The following is an 18,122-nucleotide window of genomic DNA, read 5'->3' on the forward strand; positions in this document are numbered from 1 at the left end:
CGACTGTCTCTGATGTAAGCTACATTTAAACAAGAGTTTTTCTTCACTTCCCATCCTTTTTCATCTACTAAAAATTCAATAGTTGTTATCGCAGCAGGACATTTTCTTTTCTTCTTTTTTTTATTTTTGGTTTTTCCTTTAATGGCAACAAATTGTGGCTGGCCACTTTAATTGACTCTTGTCCCCCTGTTGCTAAGAGACAAGCCACCCTGGTGATGAAGGCAACATTGCTGCCAGGGATATGATTGAATTTATTAATCAAAGTAGAGTGAGCAGGAAAAAAAAAACACAATAGACAACTCATATCATGTAAAGCAATAAAAAACTAAAAGAAAAAAAGACCCTGAAGGAATAGTTAGACTTGAGAATAATGTATGAAAGCATATGTTTGTCAAGGTTAATTAAGAATCAATATCTTTTAAAGTTTTGGTTTTGTCTCTTTTTAAGATAAAATTTACTACAAAACACAAAATGGCAGCATTTTAAAATTTGTTTTTGATACAAGTTTAAAATACATTACATGAGAAAAAATAGCTTCTGTTACCTGAGATCATGGAGTGAGCAGACTAACCACAGCTGATCTCAGGTCATAAAAATGTTATGTTTATTTCAGCTCGTTTGATTATTAATTTTATCAGCTTGTCGTAGCTGGTAGTATTAGTAAAGACAATTTCTATATCAATGTGGAAACACTTAAAAGCAGCAACACTTAAAGTCCAATTGTTGCCTCTGAATATTCCTAATGAAAATCTGACCAATTGTTTGCTTAACATATTCAACGCAGTGTATTTAAAAATAAGCTGAACAAAGCTTCCTACAAATTAAGGAAAAGACTAGGATGATGGTCATTAATAAGCCATTATACATTCAGAGATAAAAAAAAACAAACCCAAAAACAACAAGTCCATCTGCATGATCATGTCCCTAAATGGCTGTGAAAATGGTGTAAACAGGAGCCAAGAGAGAAAGGGACTTCTCTTGTGTCCACTTGACTCGATGAGGCAGCTTCCTCTCCAGTTACCATGTGTAGAGGAGATGACGAGAGCAGTATCCATGGGGGTGTTGTGCGTGTGTGTCTGTGCATGCCCACACGCGCCAACACTTCATGTATTTTCAGCTTCGTCACGTGGAGTGGGTAAGAAAAATACTGTTGCTATGGAAACAAGTCTGCTTATGTGCTCATAGGCACCGTCATAGCAGTGCTTATAAGACTCTGATCTCTAAAACAACGATTTTAAAACAACTGTGATGATGGTGTTCACCATGAGAAAAACCAATAAAAAATGCTTCATTTGTGGTCACATTTTGACATGAAGATGTGTCTGGAAAATGCATTATTCAATACTTTTTTTTGTACGTTTAAGAAGCATTGAGATTTCCTCCATCTTTCACAACTCTTTTGCTCCACATATTTGCATATTGTATTTGCACTTGATTCATGATGCAGATTCTGCTAAATATATGCAGGAGCCAATTTAATCCTATCCATCATTAAGTGCACGATTATTAGCCAAATCTTTCCACAGAGAATACTTTTTACCATTTGTGACATCCCTGATTTGGGTTTTGTTAATGTCAGCATTATATCAGATCCTTTTTGGCCCTTTTTTCTTCTCGCGTACCAAACTGACCATCAGCCATCACAACATTATGTTCTCAGCACCAGCAGTTCTGATTTTTGCAAAACCTGAGCTATTTGCTTTTTAAGTTTTTTCTAAAAATGTAAATAATACATACATGCATAAATAATTTCTTATTTAATTGTAAGTAAACTGCTGCAATAGATCTGTCATTGCATCTATTTTCAGAATTAGAACACACATAAACTCAGGTGTGCAAATAGTGTCTGCAAACAACTGATGCATCTACCCCTGGGTGTTTTTGTGTGCTTCTACAGACATTTTAATGTAATTGTTCAGTCAAGTGACCCCACCCAAAAATGTCATTCTCGCCAACCTTCCACACATGACAAATGGCTGCACATCAGATCAATTAATCCTTACACATGAGCATGGAAGCACTCTTCTCTCCCAGTCCCGCCTTGAGTGGATGTAATGATGATACATGTTGTCATCCCATGTCTCTAAGGAGCACTAAATCTCTTTATGCTTTGTCTGAGCTTGATCTGGTCCACATTAACCCTTAAATACTAAAGCCATGTGCACTGGAAATTCAATATGTCTTTTGATGAGCTCCGGCCTGTCTTTTCTTTGCCAGGATAAGCCATGTATCCGGATACCTTTCACTGTTACAAACAGGTTGGCTATAAAATCTTCTAAAAAGAACAGTTATTTGTACGTGAATTGTTCTGTCTTCTCTTGAAACTCAAACAAAATTTTTTAAATAACAAGAGGCACAGACGAACTCTATAAGCAGAAAGCTGGGCAAAATTAAGCAGAGAAACATATCTGACAAAGGAATTAACCAAGCTAATAGTTCCAGCTAAACTAAATAATGTGAACATTAAACAGCACAGAATCTTCAACTGCAAACTTTTTAATATATCTTATAGATCAGTTAAGTGACCTTTACAGCAGTAATACCAGATTAAATGTCAGAAATGAAATCACTTTGCAATATTAAAAAAGCACATTCCACTGCAACTGATTCAAGAATTCACAATCTTAATTCTTTCCATTTTTTGCAAGCGGTTCAAACTACTACTTGTTTTTTTTCTCAACTATATTCACAAAGCAGTTTGCCCTAAATCCATACAAATGAAAAACAATACTTGGGTCCAACACAAGGGAGCAATTTGAACATCATTTGCATCGAGTTGAATTTATTCTCTTTTTGGTTTTGAGTACACCAGATACAGGAAGTTATCAAAAAGTTTCATTTTTGCAAATATTTAGCATTTGCAAATTCCTTTTTCTTTCCAGTGCCAGATAGCAGTAAATCAGTAAAAACACAGACACAAACACACTCATCAATTCCAGCACAATCCAAATAATTGAGGAGACAACACAATTTCCGTTGTCTTCTTTTCAGTCCCAAACAGAGCAAAAATTGATCAAAGAAATGGAGAAAATTATTTTAATTTAGAACTATTTAAGAAAATTCTAGGTCCTGACCTGACAAGGCCTTTCTCCAGAAAAACAACATTTTACTGGATGAATCATGTCATATAAACAGCTATTTATAAATGCCAATATTATTAGTTTGAGAGAAAAAACAACTTATTCAGTATAAGAATATGTTGTAAGTTAAAGTACTTTTGATTTGTCCCAATACTAAATTTTGAGCCATTACATTCCTGGCTTCACAAAAGGCAAAGGACTTTACAAAACATAGAATTCAAAGTATCAGGACATATTGTCTGTATTTTACACATACCTCAGTGTGTGCACCCCTGACCTTTTCTAAGAACCACACATATTTACAGAACATCTAATTCACCTTGCCCTGCTGACACAGGAACTGCTGTCTGAAGTCATCCTCCTTCCATTTTCCTGTTAATGATTGATGAGGCAAAATGCATTCTGAATCCTCCTTCTAGTGTTGACCTTACTGATGTGGTCACCACTACTTAAATTTTTCAAGAACCCTCACAAGCTGATGACTGCAGCTGAATGTTTTTTTAAAAAATCCTATTTATATTTTTTTATCATTTGTTTTTTCTGATAAAATTAGAAATTCTGGATAAATCCTTATCAATAATTGACTTATCAGTAATTGCCAACACAAAGTGCTGTCACTTTGTGGGATTCATATCCAACAAAGAAAGGTAAAAACGGGAATAACTGTATTAGGCTGACCCAATCCAAACTGTGTCAATTATCTTTAAAGGAATAATACTTGGGTTTAAAATCGTTAAGTTCAGAACACTTTAATTATAGGTAGTACGTAAAATTATTTTTTGACAAACTTGGAAGCAGTGCAGAGATTTAAGAACTGATGTGATATGACACACACACACACACGCCCACGCATATATATATATATATATATATATATATATATATATAGACAAAGAGAGGGGTTCCTTTTCCTCCCACCCAAGCAGTTTGATCTACGTCGTGATCCAAACTCTTGTAGAACTGATGCATAAACTAGAGACCAAATGCAGCTGACTCTTTTCAAATGCTAAACAACAACCCTATACTGAAATGATGCATGGTCGGCAAAAGCCAGGCAGAAACAGCCTTGTACCTTGGAAGTGCAGTCACTCAGGGACACGGAAGCTTTGTTGTTGTGACTGGTATGACACCTGATTGGTGTTTGCCATTCAGAAACCCATTGTGAAATTTTACCTTCACAAGGCCCCTGAGAGAGAATGAGTCATCAATGTTCACATACAAATACACCTCCGGTGAGAGAGCTCACATTTGGTAATCTGATCTATAATTAGCTCCCAGGGTAAGATGGGGAAAAACTGAGAAAATGAACAGCCTTCTAAACCTCAAATATATTCACAGCTCTCTGGAGGATTTCCTATCAGTTTGGCCTACGCAGTGCTAAATGATCAAAGATGGATCACTAGAAAATGTTACTGAAAAGCCCCTCAACCACTCAGTTGCCAAGGATACTGCAGCAGAGCTGAATGGAGGTGGTGATGGTGGTTCACTGGTAACAGAGCAGATCTGACAGAATAATAAATCTACTTCTGGCTATTTTGTTCCTCCATGTTACTTATTATGGTTCAGCACATCTTTCCTTAAGGGCTGAATTTTACACTTGCTCCAGTTTTTAATCATGTTTCACTCAAGTAAATTTGAGATCAATATAACAAAATCTGGCTATTAAACAGTGGTCCCCAACCTTTTTATAACTGCTTGGAAAGACTTGGCAATTTTTCTGCAGCCCGGCGGGGGGTCAGATAATGCTTCTGCATTTTGGTGTTCCCGCTAAAGACTTTTTGGTTTTTTGTCCAGATTTTCCCTTTGCGACAATGTTACAAAGTCCTGCAGTGTGTGGTGTGTTAGGTGTTGGTCTTGGCCCGATTATCGCAGCCTGTGGAGTTTTCCCTGTCTGGGAGCGAGAAGGCAGCCTGTTGAATGTGACAGGTAGCCAATCAAAATGCGCAGTGAAGTAAGAACGGAGAGGAATCCCAAACAGCTGACATGGCGCAACTGAGAATCCGGTGGACATCGGAGATGATATGTTTTTTTACTATATGTCATTTTTATATATGTTTATTATATGTGGTTATGTTTAATCAGTTCAAATTGTTAACTACGAAAAAAACATAACTCACCTCCAAATCATAGTGCAGCAAATAGAGCGGCTGCTCCCGCCGTCTTTTATGAAACGCCTTTTCTTTTTACGTCTTTTATCGCTTAGAATGAGTCCACAAACTATCACTGCTGCTTCTACATAGTCATCTGTGTTTGATTATTCTAAATTCACGTATGGTATGTTGGGGGTTTTACTGGATTTTCTTCTGGAATTGGGATGTTCGTAAGTGGAATCGGTTCGTGTGTGGTGTGTTGCTCCTGCCATGTGGCTGGACACATGAATCGATCGAGCCTGTTGTACTTTTATTGGCTCATGTCGTGTGTGGTCACCAAAGTTTGGAAAATCGGCCGACAATCCTTAAATCGTGCCGTGTGAACCAGACCTAAAACTCACAAGCTCTACTCCTCTCATCTTGTCTCGACCACTGCCCTAATGCTCTCTGACTCTGGTCGCTATGGTAACTTTTACATATCCCTTCAAAATAAGATACAGACGCGCCACAAAAACGAACATTTTACTTTTGTGAAAATTTTAACTCACGATAATGACTAATGGGAGCCCTGAGCTTGTTTCTCTGCAACGAGACGGTCCCATCTGGGAGTGATGAGAGACAATAACACCCGAAGTGTTGCTTATGTACAGGGTGCCTGGTCTCTATGTGGCAAAGCAGTTTGAAGGCTTCTTTCCCTCATTAGCGAGCCGGTCACCGCATATCACGCAGAGTGGGCTTGGAATGTGGGAATCATCTGCCGGGATAATTCCATTCTCCTGTCTCTTCTCTGGGCCTTTTCCTCTTCGCAAAGAAACTTTCCAAAGACATCTGATCTGTTTCTAACTCATTTTGATGCTTGTGGGCTCAATGTTGGGCACAAGATGTAACCGAGAGAATCCGGTTAAAGGATTTTCAAAATAAAAGATCCCCCAAACTCAAATAATACATAAAACGGAAATATTTAATTATTTCTTGCGCGGCCAGATACCAATTGGTCTACGGACCGGTACTGGTCCGCGGCCCGGGGTTTGGGTACCACTGCTGTAAAAGCTAGCTAACATTGCTCAGGTTAGCTGAAGTACTATTAGGAGTCTGCAGCAATATATTGTTGAACAAAATACTCATTTAACTGTGGATTTAAAATTCATTATAAAATGAATTCATGTCTAAATGTGGTGGTAAAATGAATTTTACATGAATTTATGAAACCTTTATTTGTTAAGTTAGACATGATAATGTCAAAACATTATCTACAATACTATACAATAAAATTTTGACAATATTAAATGTCTCACATTTTCCTCCCTGTTCACCTCCTTTTCCATCATTACAGCATCCTCATCCTTCTCTCTGAACTTTACTATCTTTGTCAGGGGGCTCTATTAGCATAAACAGCAGTAAAAGTCCATCCTAACAGCCGCATATATATTTTTGGTAAGCAGAGCTTTAAGACAACACTTGAAATATTATATCCTACGGAATATTGCATCCACGTAGTTTTTTGCAATTTCAATATTGCAACACATTGTGATTCAATATTTCTTATTTTTTATGGGGCTATTATATACTGAGAAAAGCATAAAAAAGGACAATACAGACAAGCCAAACATAGATTGAACTATTATGCTTTTTGTGACTTATAAGCCTCCTTTGATGACAAAATTTTTTTATTTTTTTGATTTAATTTAAAAAATATATATTGTATGCCTCTTCTCATGTCTTCCAATGAAAACAATATTTTTACAATTTAGAGAACTGTGGTAGGTTCAGGGTGACATTACAAATACATTAATTGTAAATGTATTTATTATGAATATTGTCTTGCTTAATATTTGTGTCCTAAAAGCAAAACTGAAAAACAACACACTTAAGTCAATATGTAAATCTTTTCTTGAGTTTAGTTATTAACTGGAGCCATAAATGCATTTTAAGAATCAGCTAAGCTAAACTAAACAATTTGTAAGGTGTAGCAGAAATGAAATCAATAGTTAGTAAATAAGTTAAATCAATAGCTGAAGGATATAATGATTCATTTTACAGAGGTTAGTTAAGCAAACCTCTGCATTAAATTATAAAGTATTGTAACATAAAAACCTAAAGCAAAGTCATTGCATATTTCGTGAAATTTCATGACTCATTAAATCTTACTTTAATATCAGGGCCGTTGCAGTTGAGGCTCATTCCACGCTCGTCGGTGATCTCTGTAATCTCCGAGAGGTCATCATCCTCAAACTCGTCCAGACTGATGTCATGAGTCAGCCTAGTTGTAGGGGAAGATTAACATGAGAAGAGGAAGGGAGAGAGATAAGGGGAAGTTAATTCCACTATTTCACATCATTGTCAATGACTTTTTACTGCACTTTTTTATATGATATTGTGCTTTTATGACTTAGTTTTGATCAAGTTTTAGAGCGTCCTCATACTTATTGGTATACAGAAGAATTCATTGTCCACTCAAGGTCTTGTTGCTGCAAAATAAGTTATTACTCCTCCTCTACCAAACTTGACAGCTGGTTTGATGTGTGTGTGTGTGTGTGTGTGTGTGTGTATACTGTGTCTGATGTTAATCAAACTAAGCATTGGTCTGATCTGTTCTAAGGACATATCTCCAGAAGTCTTGTGGTTTAATTAGGTATAGGTTTAAAAACCCAGGTTGTGCACCCATATTTTTATAAACAGGTTTTCTCCTGGAATACCTTAGAAATATGTCTGAATGACAAATAAAAAGAAAATTTACAGAAAATCAGTGTCAAATCATTGTGGGATGAAAATAAGAGGCAGCACCAACTTTAAAAAGTATTTCAAGCCATAATGCACTGATCAGAAATCCCAAGAACCACCCTAATGTAATGTTTGCAGTGCTTTTAAATGTATGGTAAATATATGACTTCATTTAGTTTCTGTATTAATAATCTTACTGGAATAACTTTAAAAATATCCTTCAATTGGTCAATAGGAAATAATGAACATTTATCTTTTGCTTTCTCCTTTTGTTATGTTACATGTCCACTTTCACAGCAATTATAGACACAACTGTGACTGATTTATAGTAAAAAAATACAAATGCAATAATGACTTACTCACTAAAATACCTAAATGAACTTTAGGTCAAAAATAGTCACCAGAATCCAGAGAACATATGAAAATGCTATAACACTATTTCTCATTTTGCCATGTATGTTGTTGAAAAACATTTTACTACACATTTTTGTAGGACCTTAAGTTGTGTGTCTTGTATGTCTTTGAAGTACCTATGCTGCTTCTGATGTGCCCCGCTTTATAGAGTATGGCATGAAAGCATTAATTCCTGTGTCAATTCTGCGCCATTGTTGCATTTGTAAATATATCGCATCTGCATTGCCACGCTTCTGCTTAAAAATATTTCAACATGCCTAAAAAAGTGATAAAAGTCTACTTTGGATGGTGATCAAACTATGTATACCAAGAAATGAATGGGATGGAGTGCCTTTATAGGACAGTGTGACCCTGATGCCACAGTGAATTGTGGCTAAAGTAAGACAATATACAGAGCAAAATTTATTATCACAAGCTTTGCTAAACAGCATTCAATTATATTTATATGCCAGCTTTAGTATTATGCTTAAAAAGAAAAACATTTTGAAGAATATCTTTCTAGATAGAAATGCAAAGTAGATATACAATATTGTGACAGAAGTATACGTATGCTCTAGAACAGTGGTCCCCAACCTTTTTAGTACTGCGGACCGGTTAAGACTTTGCAAATTTGCTGCGGACCGGGGGGTTTCAGGGGTGGGAGGGGGGTGCGCGTCGGGAGGAGACCGAAACCGATGCTGTTTGTGGGCTCTATGTTGACGCGCAAAACGTAACCGACAGAATCCGGTTAAAGGATTTTCAAAATAAAAGATCCTCCAGACTCAATACATAACACGGAAATATTTAATTACTTCTTGAGCGGCCCGGTACCAGTCCGCGGCTCGGGGGTTGGGGACCACTGTTCTAGAAAACATATTATTGCAGGGGCCCACTCTTTCCTCGCCTTCACATCCTCAAATTAGGAACATAAAACATGAAGAAAACAGCACATAAAACACAGACAACCTTTTTGCTTTTGGAGCAGCATGCCTAAATATCCTTGCATCCTTGACGGATTGTCCTTTTGTCTCCGACAAGATTCAATTAACTTCAAGTAAACAATGCTTCAATTTTCTTGATCCTCAATCATGTCCGCCTGATATCTCTCTACCCTGCAGGCAGTTCAGAGGCTGAGTAGTAAAACGTTTTTTGGAAGAATAAAAAATAAAAAAAAAACTAATAGAGAGTGAGCTAAAGTTAACCTAGATGACAATAGTAAGCTGGTAAGCCACCGTGCTAATGTATCCGTCATTCCTGGTTACATTAAGATTGTATGCATATGTGGGCACAGCTGCAACCATCTTTAGCAATTATAATTTAGGTGATGAAAGCTGAAGGATTAACTTAAAAGGGTTGATAAATTTAAATCATTGTCATTTTTGCATTCTTATCATTTACTGTACATTTTATCTCAACAAATAAAATAAAAACTCTAAAAGCACTAGAGTAAAATAATATCTGAGTAAATGTTTCTAAAAAAGCCTAAGTTCAATCTCATGCTATCACAAATTTGCACAGTATTTTGTTTTGTTTTTCTTATTAACATTTTCAGGTTGAGTTATTGATAGGACGTTTACATTGTATCCTCACTAAACTACTGTAGAAAAAAAAAAATCTATCATCTTTCACATAGTTTAAATCTATACTTCCCACTGAGTATATCCCATGTTGTGTTTTGATTGTTGATCCTATATATTGCATTGTGTTTCTGTGTTTGATATGATGTAAAGCACTTTGAAATGCCTTGCTGCTGAAATGTCCTATACAAATAAAATTTGATTGATTCGATTGATTGATCCCCTATAGGAAACTATTTTGATTTCAATCAATAGCATATTTTCATCTTGAAGGGGTTCAATTACTCAGTTTTTTGCCATGTGATGGGAAACATTACTTATGCTTACAATTGGCTGATGTCATTGAGTGTTAAAATCAAGGGTGGTTCAGAATTGTTTTGTTCACTTAAGGCTTTAAGATGACATTATTTCAAAAATTTTAATGTAATCGGTTGTAATTTTACCCCCATTTTTCAAAATTGTCTTTTTCTTTCCATTATCAGTGTTATTTCCACCACTCTTCAGAACATAAGAACTCACTACAGTCTATATAAAAGGTTGGCATCAAGGGCATTGGGAGTTAACCCAACTATCCAAGGACAATAATGATGTGCAGAGCTTTAACTCTACCACATTTCTTTAAAGTTCTGATATTTGCATATGGTGTTTGTTGTGTTATTGAACAACAGTGCCCACAGTCCATACACAGTTTTATGAGGGAGAAGTGAGAAGGAAGTGCAATGATAAAGTAAGAATCCCAATAAGCTTAATGTTATGTTACTGTCACCGTGTTTACTGATAACTGTCTTCACAAGGACAGAAGGAGAGATGACCAGAGAGGTCAACAGGAGGTTAAGGTAATGATCGGACCATGAAATATAAAGAACAAATAAAGGCAGCGGACAGTGAAACAGAAAAGGGAAAAGAAAATACCGTAAGGCGGTGGGAGATAAAACGCCTTGACAGGACAGAGTGACCCTGATGCCACAGTGAATTGTTGGTAAGTTGGATGCAGCCACCAGAGCAAAGCAAGACAGTGAAAGACATAGCAAATTACATTGTCACAATGAAACACAGAGACATCACATAGACTAGAAGGCAATGAGAATGGTAAATGGCAGTGTGCAAACTTACATGGCAAATACTGTAAATTTAGATCAAGCTGATGTGAAAACCAATGTAAACACAGTTGTTCTTTACATACTGTATCTCAGGGACTCAGTTTGGTAAGGGTTTGCCATATGTACATCATTCTCAATAATGGAAGGGGTTATCAATACAGTAGATGGACTAAAACATAACTTCCAACAAATCTTTATAATTGTTATAAATATTTCCAGCAATGATCTATAAAATATTCTACAAGCTGGAAAAACAACAAGCAAAATTACTAGAAAACAATATATGACGAGAGTGAGGAAAGATTAACTTAAGATTTAATTTTATGTCCAGAATATTATAAAGTATGCCATATTTTGTGCATAATAAACTAATAAAACCAATGTTTTATTAGTCAGACTGGATTCCTTGCCTTGGCAAAACATGAGCAAAAATCTACAGGATAGTAAAATCCACAAATATGTTTTATTAGTTAGACAATGGACATTGGTTCTAATTAGTAAAATCTATGTTCTATTAGATAGTCAATAGGATATTGACTTGTAGTTTGTTCAATTGAATAAAATTAGTCAATAGAACTAGTTCTAGCTAACTAGTTCTAACCAAAGGTTAATTCTAACAGTTCTAACTAACTGTTGGTTGCATTCCAATTGTTGCAGTAAGCATTCAAGCATTTAAATGGACCTCCTTTCTAATTAACAGTTAGAATTAACCGTTGGTAGTTCTAACAATGCAAACAGTTAGAATTACTTTCCTAATATGAGCAAAAATCTACAGAATAATCCATCCATCCATCCATTTTCTGTTCACCCGTTGTCCCTAATGGGGTCGGGAGGGTTGCCGGTGCCTATCTCCAGCTACATTCCAGGCGAGAGGCGGGGTACACCCTGGACAGGTCACCAGTCTGTCGCAAGGCACCATACAATCCACAAATTTCAACAAGTGTCTGGATCAATTTACACACAGAAAGTCCCCATTAAACGTGTTAGCATTCAAAGCATTTAAATGAACCTTCTTTCAGTGCTATAGTGTGACTGCCATCCAGAAGAGGGTGCCGCTAGTCATTCTTAAGTGGAGCCAGATGATAGTTGTAAGAGAAATAATCATGGCGATGACATCCCAAAAGAAGAAAGCGAAACGGACCAAACAGAGTCCAGGGGGGGATGCCAAATTCACTAAATGTGATTCGGTTTTGAAATATAAACGCTCCAAGAGCTCTGTACGTTATTGCCTTAATAACGCTCATTCAGTTGTGCTGCATGGCAGAGCAGCAATAACTTCTCAAAAATTATTGATGCGGTACAATGTGATGACAGAAAAGTGGAGGGCATTACACAGGAAAAATTGTAACAGGATTGGAAAAGATATGATACCAATAAGCAAGTTTGATGATAATGATAACCAATAAATTGTGTCTAATAAAAACGCTTACATTTCAGTTTAAATGTTGCTTTTCCTTATGCATAACATTTCAATAATAAATCAGATGGACAATTTATCCAAATTCATTGCCCTTAAAGCTTAAAGTCATATTTGTTGTACACATTTGTTGGATTGTTTTACATCGTCGTGTCTAATATTATAATGGCTAAAAGAAAATGTTAGTAGTTATTCTTTAAGTGAATCGTCTTTTTCTCCTTTTCATAGTTCAACTAATTTTTTTTCTGTTTTCCTTAATATGAAGTACTCATGGATTGAATTAAGAAAGATATTAATATGTCAAATAAAAAATTGGTTTGCTGTGGATTTCGCTGCTTGGACAGTCTCTGGCTGAAGACGCACTTTTAACAGGTCATTTTCACTTTCTCCATGGAGAAATCATGTAGTGCAGATGGACACAGCGCTGCAGGATTGATGTTTCAGTTTGTACCACTACGGATTTGGGCTAAACTGCTGCATTATTCTGACAGTGGGAGGTGACAGGGTAGCCAACTGGCATTTGTGTGTCTTCATGGCATGCCTCCTGGCGCGCATTGATGAAGGACAGCATGACCTCACGTTCAGGAAATGACGGCCCCAACCAGCTTATTAGTTATGCGAGTCTACAGTTGAGCCTGCTAGAATCAACAGAGCTATTTTTATCCATACCTTGAAACATATAGTTTTTATTTACAAATACTAAGAAACTAAATAAATAAGCATTTCAGTTCCCCCATGTTTATGTGCCTGGAACATTTATATCTCTGCATGCTACTATAAAGTTTCAATAAATCTATTGTGGGTAAATAAGGTATTGATCTGAAAAAGGTGGCTCAGAAAACATAAACAGAACTTCAAAAAAAAGATCAATAAAGTTTACTTGACCTAAATTATAGCAAACATGTCTGAATATGTAACAAACATCCTTTGAGCCAATACTCTGTTATCAACATATCCTGGCCAATAGTTCCATATCTTGGCAGATTCAAGCATACCTTTAAAGTCGTTCTCTTTATATGTTCCTGTAAATTCACAGATCACAGGATTTTTTCCCAACCAAAAGATCACAAGACTCAATGCAGTCAGTTATTCATCAGCTTCGCCCTCCTGCAAGGACGAGACGGGGGAATGAGCCGAACCAGGACTGTCCTGACAGATTCAATACATCAAGTTACAAAAAAGAAACACTCCATCATCCCCTGTATGAAAACAAACTGTAAAAACAGACAGACTCTTCCACAGAGTGCTTCTTCTGCACCAGCGCTGTTGCCATAACGTACATGCACAACATAAGACTTCTCAGGTTCTATTTTTGGTCAAATTGCCCTCTCCCTCTGCACGTTCTGCAATCCTCCTTAAAATAAATGTGCAGTCTCGTGCATCCAGTCTCCTTCAAGGGCTTGCCTGCTTGAGTTTTCCAATGTAAGGAAATGGCATAAAATAATAAAAATAAATACAGTTACACACTCACAAGGTCACACTCATCCATGCGGCTGCTCACAAAAACAATACCCTACCATTTTTCCCACTGGTCCTCCATCCAACCCTCTTCTCCTTCCCCTCCTGAGTCCATTCTGTACGTGAGGAGGGCATCCACAGGCAAGAGAAAAGAAAGATGAGAAGGCGCAAGAGGGTTAGAAAGTGAAGCAGGGAGGGAGAGAAGGAGGAGCAAACAGGAAAAGAGCCGGAGGAAAAAGGAGGAGGGGTACAGCTTGCCCGGGTCGGTGAGCTAGGAGTCCGATTCAAAGCTTCACTTGCTACCGCTCGCTCGGAGGGAAGAGATAGATGGGGTAATTGTTTGAAGCTGTGGCGCTGAAGCTGCCAAAAGAGGAGTAGTGTTATATAACCCGCACGGTGCTGTCTGCATCAGATTTACTACGCCACTGCAGAAAACTGCTGGTGTTAGCAGATCATTCAACAGCTCGGGAAGCCCCAACAGGAGAAACATCAGCACAACAGGACACTCCCCTGTCTCTGTTTCTCTCATCTGAACAGTGTCAAGCTAAATTATTCATGAGGAACATCAGTCATCAAAGTCTGCATTTATTCATTTTTGTTTAGCTCTCCATTTATCTTCTTAACAAAATGTGCTGTATTATATTTATTTGTTTGTTGTGACATTATGTTTGGATTTGGCAATATAAAGCACATTAAACATAGCTGGCTTTTTATGAAGATTTTATGACAGTGTGACTAAGTTATGCTTTATTGCATCATTTTTCAGATAAACACCAAATGTTTTATCGTTTATAGTGTTTAAGTGTGTTTCCTCCAACATATTTGTTATGGCAGCCTTAACTGAGCAATTTATTTGTAATTGTTAGTATGTTACTTGAGAAGTATCAACTTTTTAGTACATAGTGCTGATGTAAATTTCTTTAAAGTCATGTGGAAAGAAAACCATATGATAAAAACAACAGTCCATCCACAACACCAGATAAAGACATGACAACAGTTTTTGAAAAGCTACAAGGAAATTTTCACAAAAATACCATCCATAAAAGCCCCAAAACACTTTGTTAATCAAACATTCAACTCCCTGGTTATGAGCTAAATGTACTTGGACAGGGCTGATAGCCAGTGTTATAAAAATAGCAAATATTGGCCTAATTTGTCTAATCGCTAGTCTGAAACATTAACCAGCTCAATGAAACCAAATTAGTAAGACAAAAAGTTTCAGAATTACAATATCAGCCATGTCATTTTTTAACATTTTGGTATCGATCCCATAAGTCAAACGGGGCCAACATTAATAATCAATGTTTATTTCCTTCTTGTTACTGTTTCTGTATTTTATATAAGCTGCAGGCATCATGGATTTAAGAATAGAAAAAAAAGTAATTTCAACTTTGTACTTTTTTGTCTTGACGAAATCTGTCCTTCAGATTGTAAACTCGTTTTTTTTTATTGCATAACATCTTAAAGTACTCTGTCATCTGTCTTCTATTCAATATTGTATTAGAAGTTCTTGTCCTTTGTTCCTTAGATTCTGCTGCTTGCCAATAGACTATAATGATATGTTTAAAATACTGCCTGAAACTAAAACCACCATCTGGTGGTGAAAACTGCAGGTAGTGAAAGCAACTCACCTGAACTGCAGCATTTTAATGAATGATTTACTCTCCAAGTATTGAAAGTTAACTAGGTATATTATGTCTACCTGACAATATCAGACGTCACCCTTCTAACTGAGTAGCTATTATCAGTTTTTGGAACTTTATGTCTGAATACTGCTAGGTGCAACACAAATAATTGGCATTAAAAGCAAGGAGTTTAAATCTCTTACTAATAAAGTAGCTATCTTACTAACTAAGTTACTTTTTGTAATATTGAAAAATGATTAAAATCTACTATATAGAAATGAGATTTCAATAAGAGGTACATTTGCAAGCCCCTTTTTCCATTGACGGCAGCTTCATAGGTAAAGTGATAATGCGCTTCAATTTGAGCCCCAACCCACAGAGAATATGCAGGGGCTGTATGAAAGTGTGAAGTTTTAACACTTTTTAAATTACTTTAAATCACTTCACAATTAAAATGGTATAACCTCAATGAGGTATGCAGAAAGGGTTGACCATACAACCTACCACATCATTTGGCAGCTCCTATTTCATGCTCTGCTGAATTCAGTCACCAGGGTTCATTGTGGCCTGTCTGTATAAAAGCTTGTGATTACATCAAGTGGGCCCCCTTCAACTAGAGTCTGTTAGTATCTCCTTAAAATATATTCCTGGTGTATACTTAAAGCCATCTCAATCTAGAAAGAGCAGATGAGCTGATCCAGAAGTTGTCAATTTTGTTCAAATTGCCCTAATTTTATATCAATTTCCAAAGATATGTGGGGGATAGATTATTTTTGCAAAAGACAGAGACAAAGTAGACCTGCAGTTTATTCAAAGAAGGGCGGTGCCGTCTGTGAATACATGTCTGGTCAGCAGAATTAAAGAGACAGCAGTAAATAATCAGCAGAGTGGAGCTGCAACCAATACAATTACTGTCCAGGATGTCAGTTCCTGCTGAGGGTGAAATTCAAATCAGTTTAATTTGCATCCCTGCTTATCTTTAAATACGAGAGAGCCAGACAATTACAATTCAAACCAGTTGAAGAATCCTGAAAACATTTTTACATAAAGGTAATAAAAGTCAATGAAAAAGCCTTCTGGAAAATGTCATTATTCAGCATTGTGGTCCTGTGCGTATTGCTATGCTGCCTCCTATCATTCCTTACAAGCCACACTGTTGCAGATAAGACTGAACGGATCACTTCACAGTTTGCAAGTCACACAATGAAAGAATAACTGAATGGTAGAACTGGTTGAAGAATCTCAAACAGTACTTTTAGAATATCTGTTCAGCATCAAATAACTCATTTCAAGTTTCACCAGTATAATTTCAACAACAAATGATACATGCAGTCTATATTATTTGAAAAATATAAGATTAGCCATTTATTGAATAAGGAAATGAGATATCAAATCTGATATAGACTGAATTGTCAACCACCAACTGACAGGTACATATTTTCTCACAGGAATGCCTTATAGACAAAGACCTATATCGCTCATATCTAAAATCACTACCAGTGAGTATTGCAAAACACACAGGTTTTGAGATATTTGACTGGATGCAGTCAAACTATGGAACTTGAAAGTTATCTGTTTGTAAAGGTTACTGTCAAAAACGCCATCAAAAGCAAGAACTTTCGTTTTTTTTCCAACTGTATGTTAGAGCTCTGCCATCATGTGGTTTATGCAAGAAGGCTCAAAGGTTCCTTTAGAAAAAAATATAAATATATATTCTCACATGGGCAAAATACCTTCTAGTCTCAGTTCGATTGGGGACTAAACTTGCAACATTTTTTAAGTGCGGTTCACTTTCACACAGAACTGTCTAATAATCCAAACCTTCCGAAAAACATGTTCACCTCCTCGTCTGTGGTGGCGCTGCACCAAGAACTACTGAAGGAAACGACACAAACCCCCCGAAGAGGTTCAAACGACCTTGGGCAAACTAAGTCCGATAGCTATGGATTTTAGGTTCAGACTGAGACTGCAAAGGGATTCTGCTGTTGATATCCACCTCGGGGTGTCGATGAGGGCAGGCAGGATGCTTCTAGATCGTTTGTGTGGGCAGATGACACACAGCAGCCATCACGTTTCGTCTGAATATGTAAGAGTGTATCTTTGTGTGTGGTCTATAAAATACCGAAATAAAATCAGAGATGCATGCTGTCTGCATTGATAAATCTACTTGGCATATATACTTTCAACCTTTACATCCCCACCGTATGATTAACTTATTATAACCAAAGCTTAAACACGCATAACGTCGATGCTTAACTGAGTTTACAAACACTGCACCTGATGCGGTTAGCTTTAGCATGTAGCGCCCACCAACAAACAGCCTCAAATATTACAGAACAAATAATTAATAATATCAAACCCAAATTAAACATTGCGTATCTGTAGCAGCAAAACACACGACAATTGTATAGGCAGCTATTATTAGGTTAAACTTACTTTTGTCAGCTACGCACACAACTTGAACTGCTGCTGCTGCTTAACATGTCCGGTTGGTAACAGACTAGTAAAAGTGTTGCGTAGTTCTAAATTAAAGAATGCACTTACCAACATTCACCACTAGATGTCTCTTGACACCTTAATACAAACTAAATGTTTCCCCAAGGTCTTCTTCTTCTATTTTTATGGCTGCTGCCAAAACATTTAAGGTCCAACACCACCTTC

General features: G+C 36.8%; 1 protein-coding gene across 2 annotated transcripts in view; it reads right to left on the bottom strand.

Moving 5' to 3' along the window:
- The window catches only part of mapk8ip1 (mitogen-activated protein kinase 8 interacting protein 1), a 44,200-nt gene that overhangs the window by 23,883 nt on the left and 2,195 nt on the right, over window positions 1-18,122 (bottom strand). The window contains exons 1-2 of one of the 2 annotated variants that reach the window (XM_023332885.1): window positions 13,896-14,267; window positions 7,319-7,430 (exon numbers count right to left, since the gene is read on the bottom strand). In XM_023332885.1, the coding sequence (XP_023188653.1) occupies window positions 7,319-7,430; window positions 13,896-13,951 (168 nt within the window). In that variant the 5' untranslated portion in view covers window positions 13,952-14,267. Of the gene's footprint in view, window positions 1-7,318; window positions 7,431-13,895; window positions 14,268-18,122 lie in introns of those variants that run through there. The other variant, XM_023332884.1, reaches the window with a different exon arrangement.

Source organism: Xiphophorus maculatus, chromosome 4, assembly GCF_002775205.1.
Source record: "Xiphophorus maculatus strain JP 163 A chromosome 4, X_maculatus-5.0-male, whole genome shotgun sequence".
In the NCBI taxonomy this organism is placed as follows: Eukaryota; Metazoa; Chordata; class Actinopteri; order Cyprinodontiformes; family Poeciliidae; genus Xiphophorus; species Xiphophorus maculatus.